The 19397-nt window shown below is 35.1% G+C and overlaps 1 protein-coding gene across 2 annotated transcripts in view; it reads left to right on the forward strand.

The window, feature by feature from the left end:
* stim1a (stromal interaction molecule 1a) overlaps positions 1-19397 on the forward strand; it is a 42919-nt gene that overhangs the window by 8938 nt on the left and 14584 nt on the right. For both annotated transcript variants that reach the window (XM_028464096.1, XM_028464097.1), the window contains exons 3-7: positions 686-816; positions 3679-3793; positions 5896-6007; positions 8056-8171; positions 12846-13023. In XM_028464096.1, the coding sequence (XP_028319897.1) occupies positions 686-816; positions 3679-3793; positions 5896-6007; positions 8056-8171; positions 12846-13023 (652 nt within the window). The remainder of the gene's footprint in view (positions 1-685; positions 817-3678; positions 3794-5895; positions 6008-8055; positions 8172-12845; positions 13024-19397) is intronic.

Raw genomic sequence — 19397 nt, forward strand, 5'->3', positions numbered from 1 at the left:
CAGAGTTTGATGTTTAAATGGTTATAAGTAACAACTAGCTATTGCTCCCTCCTATTGTCCCTGCAATTTTCAGATTACGATAAATCGTCCCTAGAATTCTTTGGTGGGTCAGATTAAAGAAGCAGGTCTTGGGTTTGAAACCCAAATATTTAATGGAAATGGGTTGATTTCAGATCTGCAATAACTAATGTTGGATTATGGAGCTGTCAAACTTTCTCTCTCATTTCCAAGTAGGCTGGATTGGAAAAATGAATAAACTTTGAGTTTAAAAATCCAATTTTTAAATATCCTACGTGCAAACATTTATTAAGGAACCTTCAGAATGAAAAACTAAAATGTTTTACTGAATTTTAAGAGTTTTCTTTTTGAAGCCTCTGAAGGGCTGTTTTCGGCCCCTGGGCCTTGAGTTTGACACGTTGGCGTATGAGTTCAGTTATGTTAAATAATGCTGGTCTAATATACTATATTTGTGAGTGAAGGAGCCTTTTTGGTTATTTAAATGGTAATCAGAGGAATTATTTGGCTATGCAGTGTTTAAAAAAAAATAAATGAGTTCCTATACACTGGTAAATTTACCATGTTAAAGATGTAGGAATGCAGAAATATTATTGTTAGAAAAGCAAAAAGTGGAAAACTCAAAAGTATAAAGGATAGCATTTTGATTTTGTTCTTTGTTGCCCAACAGATTTGTGCCGCTTTGACGAACCACTATGCAAAGACGAAAATGCCATCATCAGCTTCGAGGCTATCCGTAGCATCCACAAGCAGATGGACGATGACGCAAACGGCAACGTGGACGTAGCTGAAACAGACGGCGTGAGTGCTGCTAAAACAGACAGTCATCCTCGCTATGTTTGTGAAAAGTGTTTCATCTGAGATGATCTTCATCCTAATACTAATATTGTAAACCCTGTGTCATTTGACTTGGATTAGTTGGTGAGGTTGCCAGGCTCTTAATGTCTTTAAGCGCTGATTGGCTGATTGTTCACCAAATAGTTGATCAATGGATTAATAACTGAGTTTATATGGATTCACTGCTTTTTTATTAAGTTTTGTCAGTGTGTGTGAGATTTGTCAACCTAACCAAGATGAGGCAAATGTATTTGTAAAACACATTTCACACTCACATATATATATATATATATATATATTAATATATATATATATATATATATATATATATATATATATATATATAAGCACACATTAAAGACAAACATTTAAGGTACAAGGAGCTTGTATAAGGCTAATAAACAAACACTTATAAAATCATGAGAAATGCACAATGAATCTTTGATATGAGGAAAACTAATTTCAAACAAAGTTCACAAAAATGTATATCAATAGACAAATGAAAATACTGAACAAAATATTAACTTAAAACATATATACATACACATGCAAATACAAAAATACATATTACATGTGGATTGTAATTATGGTAGCATTGAGTAAAGAGAAAGAGATGAAGTAATTAGGTATAATTTAGGATGATTCATGAATGGAAAAGATATTTTTTTTTAACTGCCTTTTAAAGAGTGAGTAGGAGGATATGGATGTTCTCGGGGTAGGCAAACTCTTCCAAAGCAGAGGGCCTCTATTGGACGTGTTGAATTGGTGATGTGATATACGGGCAAAGGGAAGATATTAGGGATGGGCGATATGGACTAAAAAAAAAATTATCCCGATAATTTCTGGTATTTATCACGATAATGATAAACATCATGATAAATAAAAAAACTATAAATAAACAAAACAATTCCCAACTTAAAGTGTGAACAAGTTCCTTCCAAACACAAAAAAATCTGAATACATCAACACTAGACACATTAAAAAAGGCAACAATATCTGTTGACTCAAAGAGCTCATGAGCTGATATTTTTATTGAATATATTTGTGCATGTGGGTTACTCTATTAGTGTTATTGTATTTAATTCATTTATTTCTTCACTTAAAATGAAATTATTATATTTATTTTCTAAAAAAAAAAAAAGCACATGAAAAGCACAAATAACTCCATTAGTATTTTTACTGCTGCCGAATCTTGTTTAATTTATCTGATAATGAGTTACACAAAGTTATGGTTAATAAATAACTCTCTGATGTCCTATAATTAAACCAGATCAAGCTGATGATTTAATCATTCAGTATATTTAAGTGTTTTTCAATAGTTACATTAGTCTAATGGGACCAGCACCTTGATTCTTTATATTTTTAATGATAATGATAATAAATTCAAACTTACAATAACAAAAAATAGCCTATTTAAAAAAAAAAAAAAAAGCTTGTGTCACAAGTCGGTAGGGGTGAGTATTGGCAAGGATGTTGCAATGCGATACGTATCACGATACATTATTATTGTGATATATCGCGATATTCTACCCAGTTAATATCAGCATTAAATGTAGAGATGAAAAATCAAGTTGCTGTATATGTTCATCAGAAGATATTGATCATTCAGAGGACAAATTGAGTCATAGGTATTTGTTACAAAACGTCCTATTTATTATTGTTATATAGTGTTTTTGCTCATTTTCACCGAAAAAAAGAAAATACAGTGTTACACACTGCCATCATAAAATGAAGTGCAACAAGTTTTTTTTCACTGAAACTACTGTGTAGAAGTCTCAAAGTAACCATTGAAACTAGAGGTTGACTGATATATCAGCCGGCTGACATATCGGGCCGCTATATGGACTTTTTTCAAGACCGGCCATCGGCCAAAAAAAAATATATATATAGAATTTTTTTTTTTGTGGATCTTCTAATTTATTTTTTGTTTATTCTATTTAAGGATTGACCAATAATCGGCATGACCGATAATATCAGCCAACATTTTGCATTTTTATAATAATTAATAATAATTCCAGTGAGTTCATTTTGTCCTTTTTTTTGAAATATGTTATGCATTCATTTATTCAGGAAATTGACTTTGAAATTGACTTTGATCTTCTGACTTTGATGTCTAACATCAAATTGACTTTTTTTGTCAGGAGATCAAAGTACATTTCCTGAAAAAAGTTTGTCTGAATAAATGAAACCGTAACACATTACAATAATTGGTATCACCAGATTATTAACATATATTAAAATATTGCATAAAGATTATATATATCACACAAGTATTTTAAACACTTGCTGCTGTTGGTTTTATAATGTCACTGAAAAACAAAGACAAAAAGTAGTCTTCGACATGTTAACTGTTAACGAACTTGAAAGGAGGAAGTCCTGTTTTGTTCTAGTCCATTTAACAGTGAGTGAAAAATCTGTAGTGTTTCTGAAGTCATGTGCAGTTTTCACATTTGTCAAGTTTAATGTTGATTTGCCAATGAGAGAAACACGCGTTTACATGAGCCCACAAGAGAAGCATTTCCTTCTTTTACAAGGGTCATAAAGACCTCAGCAGAGAAGCGGGTCACAGCACTCACAATAAAACCATTTAAAAATACGCCCTTTGTTCTTCAGCTATTTCTATAACACTGTTCTACAAACCACTGCCCGTTTTGGTTAATCATTTCACCTCAATCTGCTGTTTGTAATGTCATCACCCTGCTTCCTTCCTCTGAAATAGTGGGAAAAACCCAACAGCTTTTAATCCATGTTGACTTGTTTAAGGGTTTTTATAATAATGGATTTCTCCTTAACTGACTTACAAATGTCCTGTCATCCCCTTTACAGTTTTTGAGGGAAGATCTGAACTACCACGACCCTAAAGCAAAGCACAACAGCTTCCATGGAGATGACCAGTTTATAAGTGTGGAGGATTTGTGGAACGCATGGAAGGGCTCTGAAGGTTTGTCAAGCTCCTGTTTTCTTCTAATGTCTAGAACAGGGGGCCACAAAAATGTGATTGTTTGATCCGAGGGCCACATTATCAACATTCATGCCAGTGTTAAGAAATACGACCAATCTGAGCATTAACACAGGAAAGAATAAAGATTTTCTGTCATCATCGTCTTTTTGTGTAGTTTTTTCTGTGCAGTATTTCAGTCATTTTGTGTAATTGATAGAGTAGTGTGTTTCTTTGGTGTCATTTTATAGATGTGTTATTGTTTTGTGAGTTTAGGTGGTTCTTTTGTGTCCTTATGTGTGTATTTTTTCAATAATTTGTGTTTTTGGAGTTATTTTGTGTATTATGCCAGGCTTCATATTACTTCCAGTTTCTTGAATTACAATTTTTGATAAATTTGTCTTGCGGGGCCTCACAGAATCAGATCGAGGACCGCATGTGGTCCCCGGGGTGCCAGTCTCCCATGTTTGGTCTGGAACTTCTGCATAACTAATGCACTAAAACTCTCTGGAGAAACATTAGAGAGTTATTCTGATTTGTGCACTTTGGCTCATTTTAGAGATTAAAAAAAAATACTATTTGAGTGTGAAATATTATTTAGTAAGTGTAATTTAGTTATAGAAAAACAAAGCATTGTTTGCTGCTTATCAGCTCCCACCAGCGGCCGAGTGGACACGTCATTGAATTTGTCAGCACAAAACTGGCTGCCACTCACCACTTCCCTAATGCTATCTGTGTGGCAGGATTATCTTGTTCTCACTGAGAGCATCCTTCACCAGCTCTGCTGTATCTGATGCTCATGCCTTTTCACACCCTTTCCTCTCGCTGCGTCCATGCTCTTGTTTTGCTTGTAGCAATGGGTTGCCACACATTACAGCTTATTAATAAGGTTCTTGATGTTTTATGTGATATAACAGAGCTGAAGTTCAGCAGAGCAATGGATAGTTTTTTTCAGCTCACTGTTGGTAACACTGCTCAATTATTAAGGATTTACATTAAAGTCCTTTCTGAAAAGCTTGAATTGAAATAGATCAGTGGTTCTCACCCTTTTCAAACCACGACCCCCAAAATAAAGGTTTCCTAGACCGAGGACCCCTACAACTGTGACTGAAGGTGGTTTAACACAGACATGAACATTGAAGAACATGTGGAGACAGGGTCATCTATAAAGGGGAGAGCTTTTTGGGGCCCATCCATAAAGTCAGCAAAATAATGGTCCATTGTTTTATGAATCTGTGATAAACACATTTATTTATTTATCTGAATAATATCCACTGTTATCCAGGAAGTTTATTATTATTTGAGCCTTAGTTATGGTCATCTTAAAGATATAAATACTTGTTTTAATCAGAAATAAAATGGGTTAAAAGTGACCAAAAACATATGTGACATTAGGTGGGAAAAGTGGTGGAAATATTTTACAAGTGCTGAAAATGTCTTGGAAGTGGAAAAAAATGTGCAGAAAAGGATTTGAAAATTGATGGAGAACTGGCAGAAAGAATGGGCTCAAATTGTTCATAACATATTTTTAGCTTCTGGAAGGCATCTGATGACCACAAATGGGGTTCTGACCCCAATGTTCACAACCCCTTAAATAGATATTAGCATTCATGAGGTTTTAACAATAACAAATATATTCTGCAGGTTTTTCCAACAAACTGGTTTGGAACAAAATGTTGTAACATTTGTGAAACAATATTTGTTTTCCAAACAGTACAGATGTAGCCAGCAGCGTGACAAAGCTGAGTGTTGCAGCATCACACTCAGCATTTCCTGTTCCACTTGTGAATTTGATGCTTCCGGGTGATTGTGTCTCTTCAAAAGCAAAGTGATGCACAGTGTGGTCTGACATTTAGAGATTGTTCTTTCCTCACTTGTAATGTAAACACTCCTCAATTCATGTATGAAGAAATAATGTAGTAAAAGCTCTGTTTTAGACTGTTTGTGGTTTATGAATTAGATTAACTCTAATACCGCGTTCAAATTAAATTACATGGGCCAATGATGGATTTTGAATTAAAAAAAGTCAGTCTTGATTTTTAAAGAAATTACTAAAAATCATTGTGATATACATACTTTAAAATGTTGTCCATTTTCGTCCTCAGTGTATAATTGGACCGTGGATGAGGTGGTGGAATGGCTCATTACGTACGTGGAACTACCGCAATATGTAGAGGCTTTTCGCAAGATGTCTTTCAACGGAAGTGCCATGCCAAGGTAAACAACACAACACAATGCGTCTAATGCAGGGATTCAATTAAATTCAACTTTATTTATATTGCGCAGAATACAACAAAGTAATCTCAAAGTAATATAAAATTCATAGTAAGAAAGAAAGAACTCAACACAATCCACATGAACAAGCATTTAGCGACAGTGGGAAGAGAAAACTCCCACATTTTGTTTTTATAACAGGAATAAATCTCCGGCAGAATCAGGTTCAGAGGTGGCAGTCATCTGCCTCGACTGGTTGGGGTTTAGTGAACAGAAGGACGATCAGAACAGGATGGAGGGATAGACCATCAGAGTGTCCCAGACTCGTTGAGTCATGAACCATCGACCAGGAACTGCCAGCTCCAACATCAAGACACCTGAAACAGAAAGGAGCGGAGGGCAGGGAGAAGGCACAGACTGCAGGAAATACATGATACATTATGACACACTCGTTCTTGGTGGTTAAGTTAATATTAATATGAAACATTTTAGGGCCACCCTCCATGTTCTGAAATGCTACCACTACAGACGAGGTTTCGTCCTGTACTGGGCACACGTAGTGATGTCAGCAATCACTACAGACGGGATGCTTGTCCGCTTTAATTATCTCAATTATACGATGTACTCTTTAGTAAATAAGTAGGTTCTGAATGTAACGGTAATGGTCTGAGGTGCTGACCATTTACGTGCAATGGTCTGTGATTGTGACCAAAACGAAACCATGTCCGTTTTAGCTTATTGCTGTTATACGATATATGCTTTAGCAAATAAGTAGATTTTGAGTTTATTTTTAATGGTGGAGAGAGTAGCAGCCTCCCGTACTAAGACTGGGAGCTGGTTCCAAAGACGAGGAGCCTGGTAGCTGAACACTCTGCCTCCTGTCTTACTTCTAGACACTTTAGGAACTTCAAGACCAGCAGACTGAGAGCAGAGTGTTCTGCCCTAATGATAGGGCACGAACAGGGATGTCAAACTCATTCTAGTTCAAGGGCCAAATACAAACCGGTTCTATCACAAGCAGGCCAAATGTTTTAGGCGGTAAAACGAAGAATTTTAACATTAATGTGCCCAAGTTTGCACTTCTTGTTATTAATTAGACAAAGTATAAAAGGCATCAAATATATCTAAGCAATAAGTCACAGATACTTAAATGTGCTTTTATTTTTATTTTTTTTTGACCAATTAACATTTAATTTGGGGAGATTTTGTGGAATAATTTGAGAAAAATTGCAGCATTTTGGAAAAAATAAATAGTTCTGTCAACAACAATTTAAAACTGAACTATATGGTAATTTATACAATTATTCTTGTTTCTATGTCATTTTCACTTTCTCCTGCGGGCCAAATTGGATGCTCTGAAGGGCCGGAGTTGGCCCCCGGGCCTTGAGTTTGACACAAGTGGTTCAGTGTCATGGTCATTATTTCATATCAATTGAATAAGACAACAAAAAATAAACATTTTGTTAACTTTCAACTGATAAAAACACTACCAACCAACCAGGTTTGGGGTAAATTGCAATTGTAATCACATAATTGATAATTAATTACAATTATGGTGTAATTAGAATTGTATTTGGAAAAATCTGTTGCCGTTGTTATTGTAATTTAGTTTAGATCATTTACTTTAAAATTGTAATTGCCAAGATAATGCTTTAAAAAAATTGTCAATTTGTGTTAGTGGGTTAGAGTTAGTTTATAATTTTATTTAAATTGGGATTATACAATTTCACACTAACAGTAGTGTGAATGTAACGGATGTTTAGTACAAAGAGATCGAGATACTGCTAAATTCTAACTCTTGTCCCTAGTTGGGCTTTTACACAAAATATAATAAATGCACAAAAAATGTAAAGATGCTTGAACAACACCGTACACATGCAAACAATCATCACAACAGGCCTATAAATAACAAGCCTACACTGTACACCAAAATACAAACTACATGAGCTCATTAGTAAAGCACAAATATCAAAGGCAATAGTTTGAGGGTTCTACATCATGGATTATGTCTTCTATTTTATTGTTTTTTATTTTTTCCTGCTCTCCATTAGGCTTGCTGTGAAGAACACCTCTCTGACGCTCGGCACTCTGAAGATTTTGGATCGCAGTCATGTGCAAAAGTTGCAACTCAAGGCTTTGGACACCGTCCTCTTTGGAGCTCCCCTGAGTATGTACCATTTTTCTTTGTTTTGTTCAGTCTGTCGTTTCAATCCATTTGGTTTTAAAACAGTAAACACAGGTACACTGTACATTACACATTGTTAAATTCACTCAAAATTAAGCTTGGGAGTTTTAAAAGTAAACCTATGAAATAGGACTCCACGATTATGGCACAAAAACGATAATCACAATTATTTTGATCAATATTGTAATCACGATTATAATCACAATTATTTATTATATTTGGTTAAAAAAAATACCCTTTGTTCAATTATTTTTTTATTTTTTATTTTTTATTTTGTTACACTTGTAAATTGTTTGTTTTTATTTGCAATTTATAACATACAAAGTTTAAAAAAACTGTTTTCATTACACAACTTTTAAACAAACAATATATGTACAGTTTACAGTGCAAAATTGAGCTTTAAATAAGAATTATAATATATATTAAATATATATAATTAATTATCTATATATTTATATATATACATAATATAATTTAAAAAAAGGCAAACTGAATGAATTTACTATTACAGAGTGCAGAGCCCATATTATAAACGTAAATATTGCCGACGATCATGTTTATTAAGTCATAGCAACCAAAATTGTGATCACGATTAAAATTCAATTAATTGTGCAGCCCTACTATGAAATCCCAAAATATTGTATAGCTCATTACATTTTTTACAATGAACTGTTTTTTTTTTTTTTTTTTTTTTTTTTTTTTTAAGCATTACTAAAAAAAATATGACAGCATGAACAAGATATGACAACAGTTTTGTAATTTCCTATTCCTGACTTGTTCATTTTTCTTCTGAATGTTGGTTAAGGCATGAAAAAAAAAATGTCTGTGTTTCACAATGATCCCAGGTATCAGGTATCCATAGGTTTTCCCCAGCTTTTCTCCAAGCTTCTTGCTTACATGGAAGTACTGGAAATTTGTTTGCAGTACAATAGGCTCAAATGATGCCAAAAAATACATACTGCAGCTTTAAGTGGTTGTTGTGTCTGTCTTTGTTGTCATTTTATGTTTTATAAGTCATTTTGTGTATTTTTGTGTTTTTTGATGTATTTTTGTGTTGGGCTTCATATTCCTTGCAACTTCTTGAATTATATTTTTGGGGGATTTGCTTTGGGGTCCGCAAATTTCTGAGGGCCACATGTGGCCCCCGGGCCACCAGTTGCGCATGCTGCTCTAAACCGATTTGTTTCAGAAATTGAAAGAAACCATAAACCTCTTTTGATAATCTGGGGCTAAGGAAGGGAGTTTAACTTTAATCCACACAAGCTCTTCTTTAAACACACCTTTTTAAACACTGATACAACTAAGCGGCACAGAATTATCCCTCTGTGTCACTGCTCCAATCTGTATTCACTTATTCTTTCAACTTTTTGTCTTTTTTTTTTTTCCGTCTCTATATTAAATGGACATGGAACTCAGTTGTCATGCCTCCTGGCAGCAGTTTTTATAAACGAAATCTGTGTTGATTTTAGAGATCTTGTTCCCAGAAATTCCTGCAAAACTATATTTGTTGTGAAAAGCTTAATTATGCCCCATCCACTGTGTGTTAGTAATGTTTTAATTTCATGGCAATAGGGTTATTTTTAGTATTTTAGTTTGTATAAAATTGTGTTTTGTTTTGTTTTTTGTTCTTTGTTTTTTCTACTGCAGAGCTACTAATTTGGCTAAAATGTCAAATAGAGGTTTATATTTAGACTCCTTTGAAAGGGCAAGGGGGAAGAGTCGGCAAGCGTTTGCATGGAAAACAAAAGCAGCATGGGAAAACATTGTGTAGCAGTTTGCGTCTGGCATGTGTCACTGTTCATGTTTTGTTAGTCACACCTGAAGGAAGACATTGGCAAGGGGCGGTCTGGCTTTGACAGCCTCTCAAAGCCACTGGGTCTCACCCAGAGTCAGACTGAGCGACTCTAAAGAGCAGCAGCCTTTAAAGAAGCACTCCACATGAGGCCCAGGCTTAAATTAGTGGACAGTTGTGTCAGAATTAAAGCTCCCCATGTTTGTTTGTATCACTGTTGGTGGTACACCTGGAAGAGACAAGGTGCTTTATTTCCTGGTTTGTAAAAGGCAGCTTTGACGACAAGTTCAGCTGTGTTAGAATAAAGGCTATAAATACTAGCAACTCGTCTCTTTCACTTTATCTTAATATTTGAACTTTTCCAAACATTGTAAATCAGCACAAAATGTTGCATTTACATTTTTGGCCATGTTGAACTTTCTTGGAGCAAGTATGTCATTTATTGATAGCATCTTACACACACACGCAAATATGAGATATTAAGTCAAAATTATCAAATATTATCTTGTTGACTTAAGATTTTTTTACTTTTGCTTGTGTTCTTTTTGTTTTTACTGGTGGAAAAATTTCCTCTATATATATATATATATATATATATACCACTGTACACCATTGTAATTCAGGCAGTGATTTATTTATATATAATCACCACCTGCTTAACAAAATTACAAATGTATGGAAGCCTATTTCTTCCAGTAAAAACAAAAAAGGAAAATAATAATAATTTAAAACATTTTATGAGGTATCATCTGATAATTAAGACTCAATATCTTAATATTATGAGATAGCATCTGACAATATTGACTAAGTATCTCATAAAGCTTCTTATAATTATGACTTAAGAATTTTTAAATTATTATTTAACTATTCCTAGTTTGTTTTTTTGGTGGTGTTTTTGTTTATTGGAAGAAATGGGCTTCCATACAAATGAGTTACTCAACTATGATTAATCTGTGTTTGTTTGGACACTAAGCATGTCCATAGAAATATACACAGCCATGCAGATATATTTATCACCAACTTAAGGCCTTGAAGATCTGACTTCTGTTACAGATGCCCTTAAAAGGCATTTGAATGACTTTATTTATTTATTTTTACTCTGACTCTGACTTTACTTCCTTTTGTCTCACTCCAGGAAATCATGTTTTTCACACCTCTTTCCCGCTCAGCCCAGTGCAGGTTTTGCAAGAAAAACGTGCTTCTATGTGTGTTTTTCAAGGCTTAAACTTGGGCTATTTCCCACCAGCTGCTGCTGCTGCTGCTGCTGCATGCATAGAGTTCATAGAGGAAATAAAAAGCCCAAGCTTAGTTTAAGGTTCTATTCATTATAATCATCAAATTCTAACTAAAGCGTCCCTTCAAAGGCAGATGGCGTTTAGAGAGAGTTGGGGTCAGTTACATTTTTCAGTTAGTTACGTTTCAATTGCGATTTCAGTGACAAGCATTTTTTCCCAATTACAATTCAATTACTATTATTAACCTTCCTCTTGTCTTGGCTTTCTGTTATCATTTCTTATGATAACAGGTATTTAATCAGCTGTAAAATACACTAAAAACAAATATCTATCATCTTATTTATTTCCTATTTATTGGTTTCCTTGAAAATCCTTTGAAAATATAGGTTTTAATATTTTTGGTGTGAGCCTTTTTTGTATCAGTATACCCCTCGATTCCAATTATTTTTAAATGGTATAATGCAGGAAAGCTTGATATGAAACATATTTTAATAATTACTACATTTGTATAGAACTGTACATAGAACTGTAACATGGTTCCCCAGGTTTGCGTTTAAATATAATTGACAACGTTCTATAGAATTTTCATGACAACTACAAAGTCAATTATCTGAACTCAATTGCAATTTAATTATGATTTAGACATTATAAATTTAATTTAAAAATTTGTTGCTTACACCCTAATTGGAATTAATTATCAATTACGCAATTACAGTTACATTTTTCAGTTACAAACATTTTTCCAATTACAATTAAATTACAATTATTTTTTATCCCCAGAAAGTAAATTACAATCATGTTCCCAGTTACTACATTTCAATTACAATTCATCACAATTACAGAGCCTTTGATAAATAACCTAATAAAGCTTTCTGTGAGCATCTCTTATGATAACGGGTCCAAAATCAGCTGTAAAATACACTAAAACCAAATATCTTTAATGTAATTTATTTCCTATCTATTGGTTTCCTTGTTAGGCTTCTTAATCAATGAAAATATATGTTTTAATATTTTTGTTGTGGACATCTGAGAGCCTTTTTTGTGACTTATAGCCCTCGATTTCAATTATTTTTAAATGGTAAATAGCGGGAAAGCCTGATATGAATCATATTTTAATAATTGTTCACTACATACATGTTGAACTGTCCATAGAACTTACAATTACAACATCAGCAGATTTTTTTATTACAATTATAATAATGCCTTAATTGTAATGATCAATTGCGTGATTACAATTATAATTGACCCCAACCCTTGTTGAAGCTGACTTTGAACGGCTGAGAACCTTAGTAGGAAACCAATGTGTTTCAGTGGCCCATGGCTGATCTTCTGTGCATGATTTGATGATGAGCGTTGGTTTTAGTGGACTAAAATAGTCTGCGTTAAGCTGCCTTTTATCATAGCCTATTGGGCTGGGCCTCTCATCGCAACTTGAACTGAGCAGTTGCTTTCCGACTTGTCCCTGCTGAAGCTTCACACCACATCTTTATAAAGCTAGCTCAATGTTAAACAGCCTTATATAATTGTCCTTATGTTTATCGCCTGGCTGAGATGCACTCAAGTAACATTGATGGCGCTTGTTTTCTCTAATCACATGTAACTTGTTTTTATTTTGTTTTTGTTCTCCAGTGAATAGACACAACCACCTGAAAGACTTCATGCTGGTCGTATCAATAGTGATTGGTATGGGGGGCTGCTGGTTTGCCTACATTCAAAACCGCTACTCCAAGGACCACATGAAGAAGATGAATAAAGACTTGGAGGGCCTACAGCGAGCTGAGCAGAGCCTGCATGACCTACAGCAGAAGTGAGTACATTTCCCAACACACACACGCACGCACCCTTAATAAACTGCGTACACATGCCCCAGATAAAAGAAACAATCTGAAACAGAGGGAAAATAATGTGAAATTGATTATATGCTAATTATTAAAGCTGCTTACAACACAAACAACCCTAGCATGAACTGCAATGCTATGACTGTCAGGTGACTTAATGCTAATTTGTGGAAAGTGTGATCACTTTGATTGCTGTGACCTTTTACGTGTTTTTTGTTGTTTTCTTAATACTTTATTGCATTAACAAACAAAATGTCATTTTCACAGACAGCTGTCATTAAAGGTACAGTGCATTTAAAACCAAAAAAATCAGACGACAACAGAACAAAGAAAACAATGAAAAAAAAAAATGAAGATAAATAAAATTGTAATTGTGAAGTCTCGTTAGTCTATTTTCAGAGTACATTTTATTCATTTTTTGCAAGTTATTTCTAATTTTTAATGTTATTTTTTCGTCATCTAAAGTTTGTTCTACCGTTGTCAACCAAAGATTTATTTTGGGTGAGATTTGTTGTTTCCATGTTTTCGTCACCTGCTTCATGGCTGCAACACATAAAACATTCAAAAGTGGGATAGCTGCCTTAATAATATGGGCTTGATGCTACTTTCTTTTTTTTTTTTTTTTTTTTTTTACTGAACCTTTAATTATTACTGAATTATTTAAAATTGCATTACCAGATAAGAGAGCTTTTGTTATGAAAGTGGATTTCTATATTCTACATTGAATATGGTTAGATGAAAATGGAATTCTTTGCATCATTGAGACTCACCATTACAATATATTCATTAGAAGAACTTCTTTTTCCAAAATGTGGAAGTGAAAGCTTTTGCGTAAAGAGAGACTAGTTCTTTGTAACATTTTTTGTGTGTGGTGATGTGTGTCATCAAACTGCTTGTTGATGACTCAGCAGAACTTCGTTCACATTTAACTTAGCTCTTCAGATCCATAGTTGAGTTTTTTGTCATATATATATATATATATATATGTTGGTTTTTTTTTGGTCAAACTTTCAAGTTCTTTCTTACAATATTTGTTCACAAGATACAGAATTATTTTGTTTGCATCAGACTACTGCTGTGCTGCTTCAAGTGACAGCTAGTTAGTGGATGAGTATTTCCTCATTGTCTTTGGAAGCCTTTAATAATTAAGCCATTATTTATACTAGCGTGATGTTTGTGTTTGTCCAGTTTTAATTGAACAGCTGCTGGTCTGGAGTAATTTCTCCAACATCCTGGTGCTTATCTGTGCTCAGTTTAACATGAACAAGGTCATGTTTTCATTAGTTTGCCAAATGCAATCAAAAGGCCTCATGGTACATGTTTCTTTGCTGCTTTTAACACGACGTATAATCAAAGTGTGTGGTGTACTGTGAAACGCTTGTTTTTAATCCAACTGGCCAGTTGGAGCTGACTTGTTACAAAATGTGGAATAACAGGGGAGGGAGAAAACAGAACTTCTTCAATGTTCACCCTCTGAATGAGGCTAAAGGGATGTATATCACTGTAGCAAAACCATTATAAAGTGAATTTTTCACAATACTGCCCCTTTAACATAAACTGCTCCGTATTTGGCCCCATAACTAAAATCAGTTTGACTCCCCTGATTTAGGACCTATGAGTTAATGAAGTCTAGTTTGGCTGAAAAGAGTTGTTGATGCTTGAACTAATGTGCAGAATGCACTTCAAAAAAGGCACTGTCTTCCTTTATGTCTTTAAACGGCACTGAAATTAAACTTCATGTCTCATAAGTCAGGAGTTTTTTGGCTTTTTGTTGAATCAGTATGCAAGTTCAGTGCACCAAGAACATTCTTGTATTCTTGCGTCATGACTAGGCCTGGGCCAATAATCCATAAATCAATTAACCGGACGGCAAATAAAATGAACTCGATAAGTTTGCCGGCCTCTGTATATTGTCATATTCATGCGTATTTGGCAGAGCGCCTGTCAGCTGCAGAGGCTAGTGTTCGCAACGGATATCAAACAGCAGATAACTCAGTCAGTTCTAATAATTTCTCCGTGAACCTGCAGTGTAATTACTCTAAAATAGTATACAACCGCCAGAAAAAATTCCCCGGTAGATGCGGCAACTCTGGACCTACTACGTAGCTTTGGATTGCTACGCCGACTACACCTGTGGAGCAGCAGAGCCTCTTTACCCGCGGTGTCCACCAGCGGAGGAGACGTAAGCGGTGTGATCGGACGCAGAAGCAGGGATGCTGAGCGGGGCTAGCAACCAAGCTAAGTCTAAGCATTTTGTTTTCCTTGTCTTTGGCCTCCAAACAGGCTGAATGACAAGGGGGTTCAGCCTCAGCACCTGCATGTTTGTTCCATAGTGGAATGAACAGCGTAAACTAGAAACTATCTGGTCCATTCTGTATGGTTTGAGACTGAATGAAAAGAGAACAGAATGAAACAGGGGGAGTCGGGTCCGCTAGTATTTATGTTTACAAAGGTTCTAACTGGATTGGAAGTGTTACCTGTTAAGGAATGTACAACTATATACCTCTGTGCCTCAATGTTTAATATTTATTGCAAGTGCAATTTAGTTTTTTGAGAGAGACTTGATAAACCATTTTATTTATTGCTTTGGTTGTGTATGATTTTGCATTTGCATTTGAGGTGTTGTTTTTTTCCTTAACAGACGGGGTCTATTTTATTGTTTTGTTTGTGATATTTATTAAAGTACAATTTTTGCTAACAGGAACTGAGTGTCCATTTTATGTCAGTTGTTTGTTTTATTTGTTTAAATATTTAAAAGTTCTTGACATTAAAATGGTAAAAAATACTAATAAAAATGCAAGTACACCCTTTTAAATGCAGTCAACTTTCTCATGATATGTTATCATTACATTAGTGGTTCATTTGGTCTAAATTTTTTTTTACAATAATATCGTTTATCGGCAATAATTTGTGGGACAATATATCGTCCAGCAAATTCTGTTGTCGGCCTCGTCCTAGTCATGACATGATTAAATCAGGTCTTGTGGGCCTGATCTGGTTTACCTCAAAGTCTTTACTCCTCAAGTCCTGAAATGCTGTTAAAGCAAGAGTAAATCCTTCCCCCTGAGCAGTTTTTCCTCATTTTACATAATAAAGTTTAAACCTCACTTTGTGACTCACAACTAGAACAAGTTGAACAAGTTGAGGTGTGGTATTGTATTGTGCGAGAAGGAACACAAAGTGCAGGCTCAGGCCTATTCCCCGGCCCAGTGACGGCTTCTCCCCCAAGACATTCCTCTGTTGATGCATTGCTTAGGCACGTGGTTTCTTCTACCTGCTACCCTTATTACCCTCATGAGTAGTTCTTCAGCTGACTGTTTAGGGAACAGCTTTTTTTTTTTTTTAAAAAAACACAACTGCACGCTTTGTGGAACAGCAAATGCACCGTAACGTCCAGATGTTGATTTTATGAGTTGTTTAAGTTTGGTGATCCTAAAGCTGGATTTATGACTGAATACTAAAAGTGGCCCCAGGGATGTGCAACTGTGCCTCCATTGGCTCGTGTGACGTTAGACCTTAATCAGTTGTGTATCATGTATATGCATGAGTGGGCGTGTCTGTAGACACAGACTTCATGCCTTGCTTTTGGAGAGGGTGATCTGTGATCACCATAGCAATTTTCTTTTGCGACCCACACTCTTGTTACTCTTGTTATTGTTTTCAGCCATAAAACTGCACATTACAGCAAAACACATGGCTATTTAAGAGGCTATTGTGATTGTGGTTCCAACAAATGCTGCTTCAGGGTGTGTGTGGCAGCAGCAGCTGAGTCAGCTGTTTCCAACACTCACCAGATTGTTAAACTGCTTTGTCACTTTCTTGTCATCTTCACCACTTCTAACCACAGAAATAGTACTTTTAAGGTGATAATCAATTGTTTTGTCCAACCGCTGTGTCACATTGGGTCAAACACGTCTGATCATGTCAAAGGTGATACGAAGCGATATAACATGTACTAAAAATGGAACTGATTGTGAGCGATTACACTGTGCTTCGGATTATCTATATACTGAACGTAACAATATTATTTGTGGATAAAGGGACTAGTGGTTAAGGGAGCCGGCTTGTAATCGTAGGATCACTGGTTCTAGTCTCCCTAACTGCTCTCTGGGTGTTACACCGTTGCTGCTCCTCAGGGAGGGGTTAAATGCAGAGATTTTTACGTATGTAGCTTTACATATCTGACAATAAAGTATAGTGTATATTTTATATTAAACTGCAGTGTTTGTTTTACCTGTGAGGTAGTTTGAGTGAGAGGAGCTCAAATTCTCATTGGGTAGGAGGAGCCAGGATTGTCTGAAGGAGGAGTTTCGCCTTATGATGTAATATTGGGGAAAAAAATCCAACTCGCCTGTTTAAAGCTGACTTTTTACAAAATGTGGAATAATAAGGAAAGGAGGAAACATAATTTTTTAACTTGTTCTCTGAATGAGGCTAAAGGGATGTACTGTACTGTATATTACTGTAGCAAAACCATTATAAAGTGTATTTTTCATAATACTGACGCTTTAAATAGTTATACGTTTGATCAGGTTATAATCAGTCTGTCCGAAGCAGAGAGAGTGTGGTATGTCCTCTGTCTGTTGCTGTGCTGTTCCTAATGATCCCTGCTGCCAGCTGCTCTCTTTCATACCTTCAAGCAGATCCTGTGTTGGTGTCGAGTAGCCGGCCCAGTGATGACTGGGAGGAGGCTGCAAGCTAGGGCTGGATTTCCTGGGTCCGTTTACAGCAGTATTTAAGCTCCTACTCCTGGGAGAAGTGTTAAGCACGGCCACGAAGTGTGTCAGCCCGAGTGGTACCTTGCCCTCGTTTAGTAATGGCTGTGGTGTGGAGACGAAAGACCTTAAAACGGTTGATGGCGATGCCAATGCATTGATTTCATTATATATTTTTTTGTTAAGACAGTCTTTGGACACTTTTTAGTGTGGGTTTGTTTTTACATTGTTGTTAGACAGTGTCCAAGTGGCAGCAGCAATTTACAGGCTCTACATTTTCCACTGCAACCAGTCTGCTTGACTTTGAATGCTGCGCCTGCCCACCCAAGTTGTTGTGTTCACCATGAGAGCAGGACTGCACTGCCCTCTAGTGTCTTAGAGGTCAAATTACCCAGACATTGTACATGTGTCAAACTCTTTGGAGCATCCAATTCAGCCCACAGGAGAAAGTAAAAATGACAGAGAAAACATGAATCATTGTGTGGGTTCACAGTTTTCCTGGTTCTTTTATCACATGATGGCAGTCATTTTTAATGTTAAAAAATATATATTTCTTACAGTCTTACAAAACCTTTAAAATTTTCTCACATAATTACATTAACATAACATTTTCCTTATTTAAATAGAAATTTGTCTCAAAATCAAGGACATTTAAAGTGGAGACCCTGTTGGGACTGATATCTGTCACATATTGCTTGGATATTGTCGGTTTCTTACATAATTTGGAGTTTACGTATACGTAGGAGTTAAAACTTGGGCAAAATAATGTTGAAATGAATCCTTTTTCCAGATAAAATCACTGGCCCACTTAAGATAAACTGCTCCATTTTTGGCCCCTGAACTAAAATGAGATTGACACCCCTGTTGTAATCTATTCTTGGAGTGTGATGAGATGCCAACAATGATAATTATTTATTTTCCTCCAAAAAGATTTATTTGAATTTTTTTTTAATTTACTGACTTGCTCATTTTTTAAATCCCATATCATTTCATTTAATTGTTTAGCACAGATTTAAGTAAAAAATAACATTAAAGGTTCAAGGAGGCAATGAAGCCCAAAGGGCTTGTGTAAGAGTTCACCCTTGCTGATAAACACATACAATTCAAAATAAAGGCTAACAAATAAAAAAACACTTATAAAATCAGGAGACAAAATGCACAGATAGTCTTTGATATATGAGGAAAAATAATATATAAACAAAGTACACAAAAGTCAGTATCAAAAGACAATGGAAATAACAAACAAAATATTAATTAAAAAGAAAAAGAAAAACAAATACAAAATTAAAACGTTGATAATCAAAAATACTTAATTGATCCCAGGGGGATGTTACAAAGGCTTGAGAAATATTACGAATGAAAAGAAGAATCATTAAAGAAAAGGGAACATACATAATTAAGTAAAAAAGTGTTAATTAAATGAGGAAATACAAGTGCACACATTACAGTAGAAAAAATGTTTAAGTAATGATGATAATAGTAATACATTTGTATATTGGATTATTATAGATAAAAACTCCTTTTTAAAATATTTAATAATTGTATTAAAATGTTCCCCTTCTGCATATAAAATGTGTGTTTTTGTGTGTAATTAGCAACACAACTCTATTGTTAAAGTTTGTTTTTTT

Source organism: Gouania willdenowi, chromosome 13 (assembly GCF_900634775.1).
Source record: "Gouania willdenowi chromosome 13, fGouWil2.1, whole genome shotgun sequence".
In the NCBI taxonomy this organism is placed as follows: Eukaryota; Metazoa; Chordata; class Actinopteri; order Blenniiformes; family Gobiesocidae; genus Gouania; species Gouania willdenowi.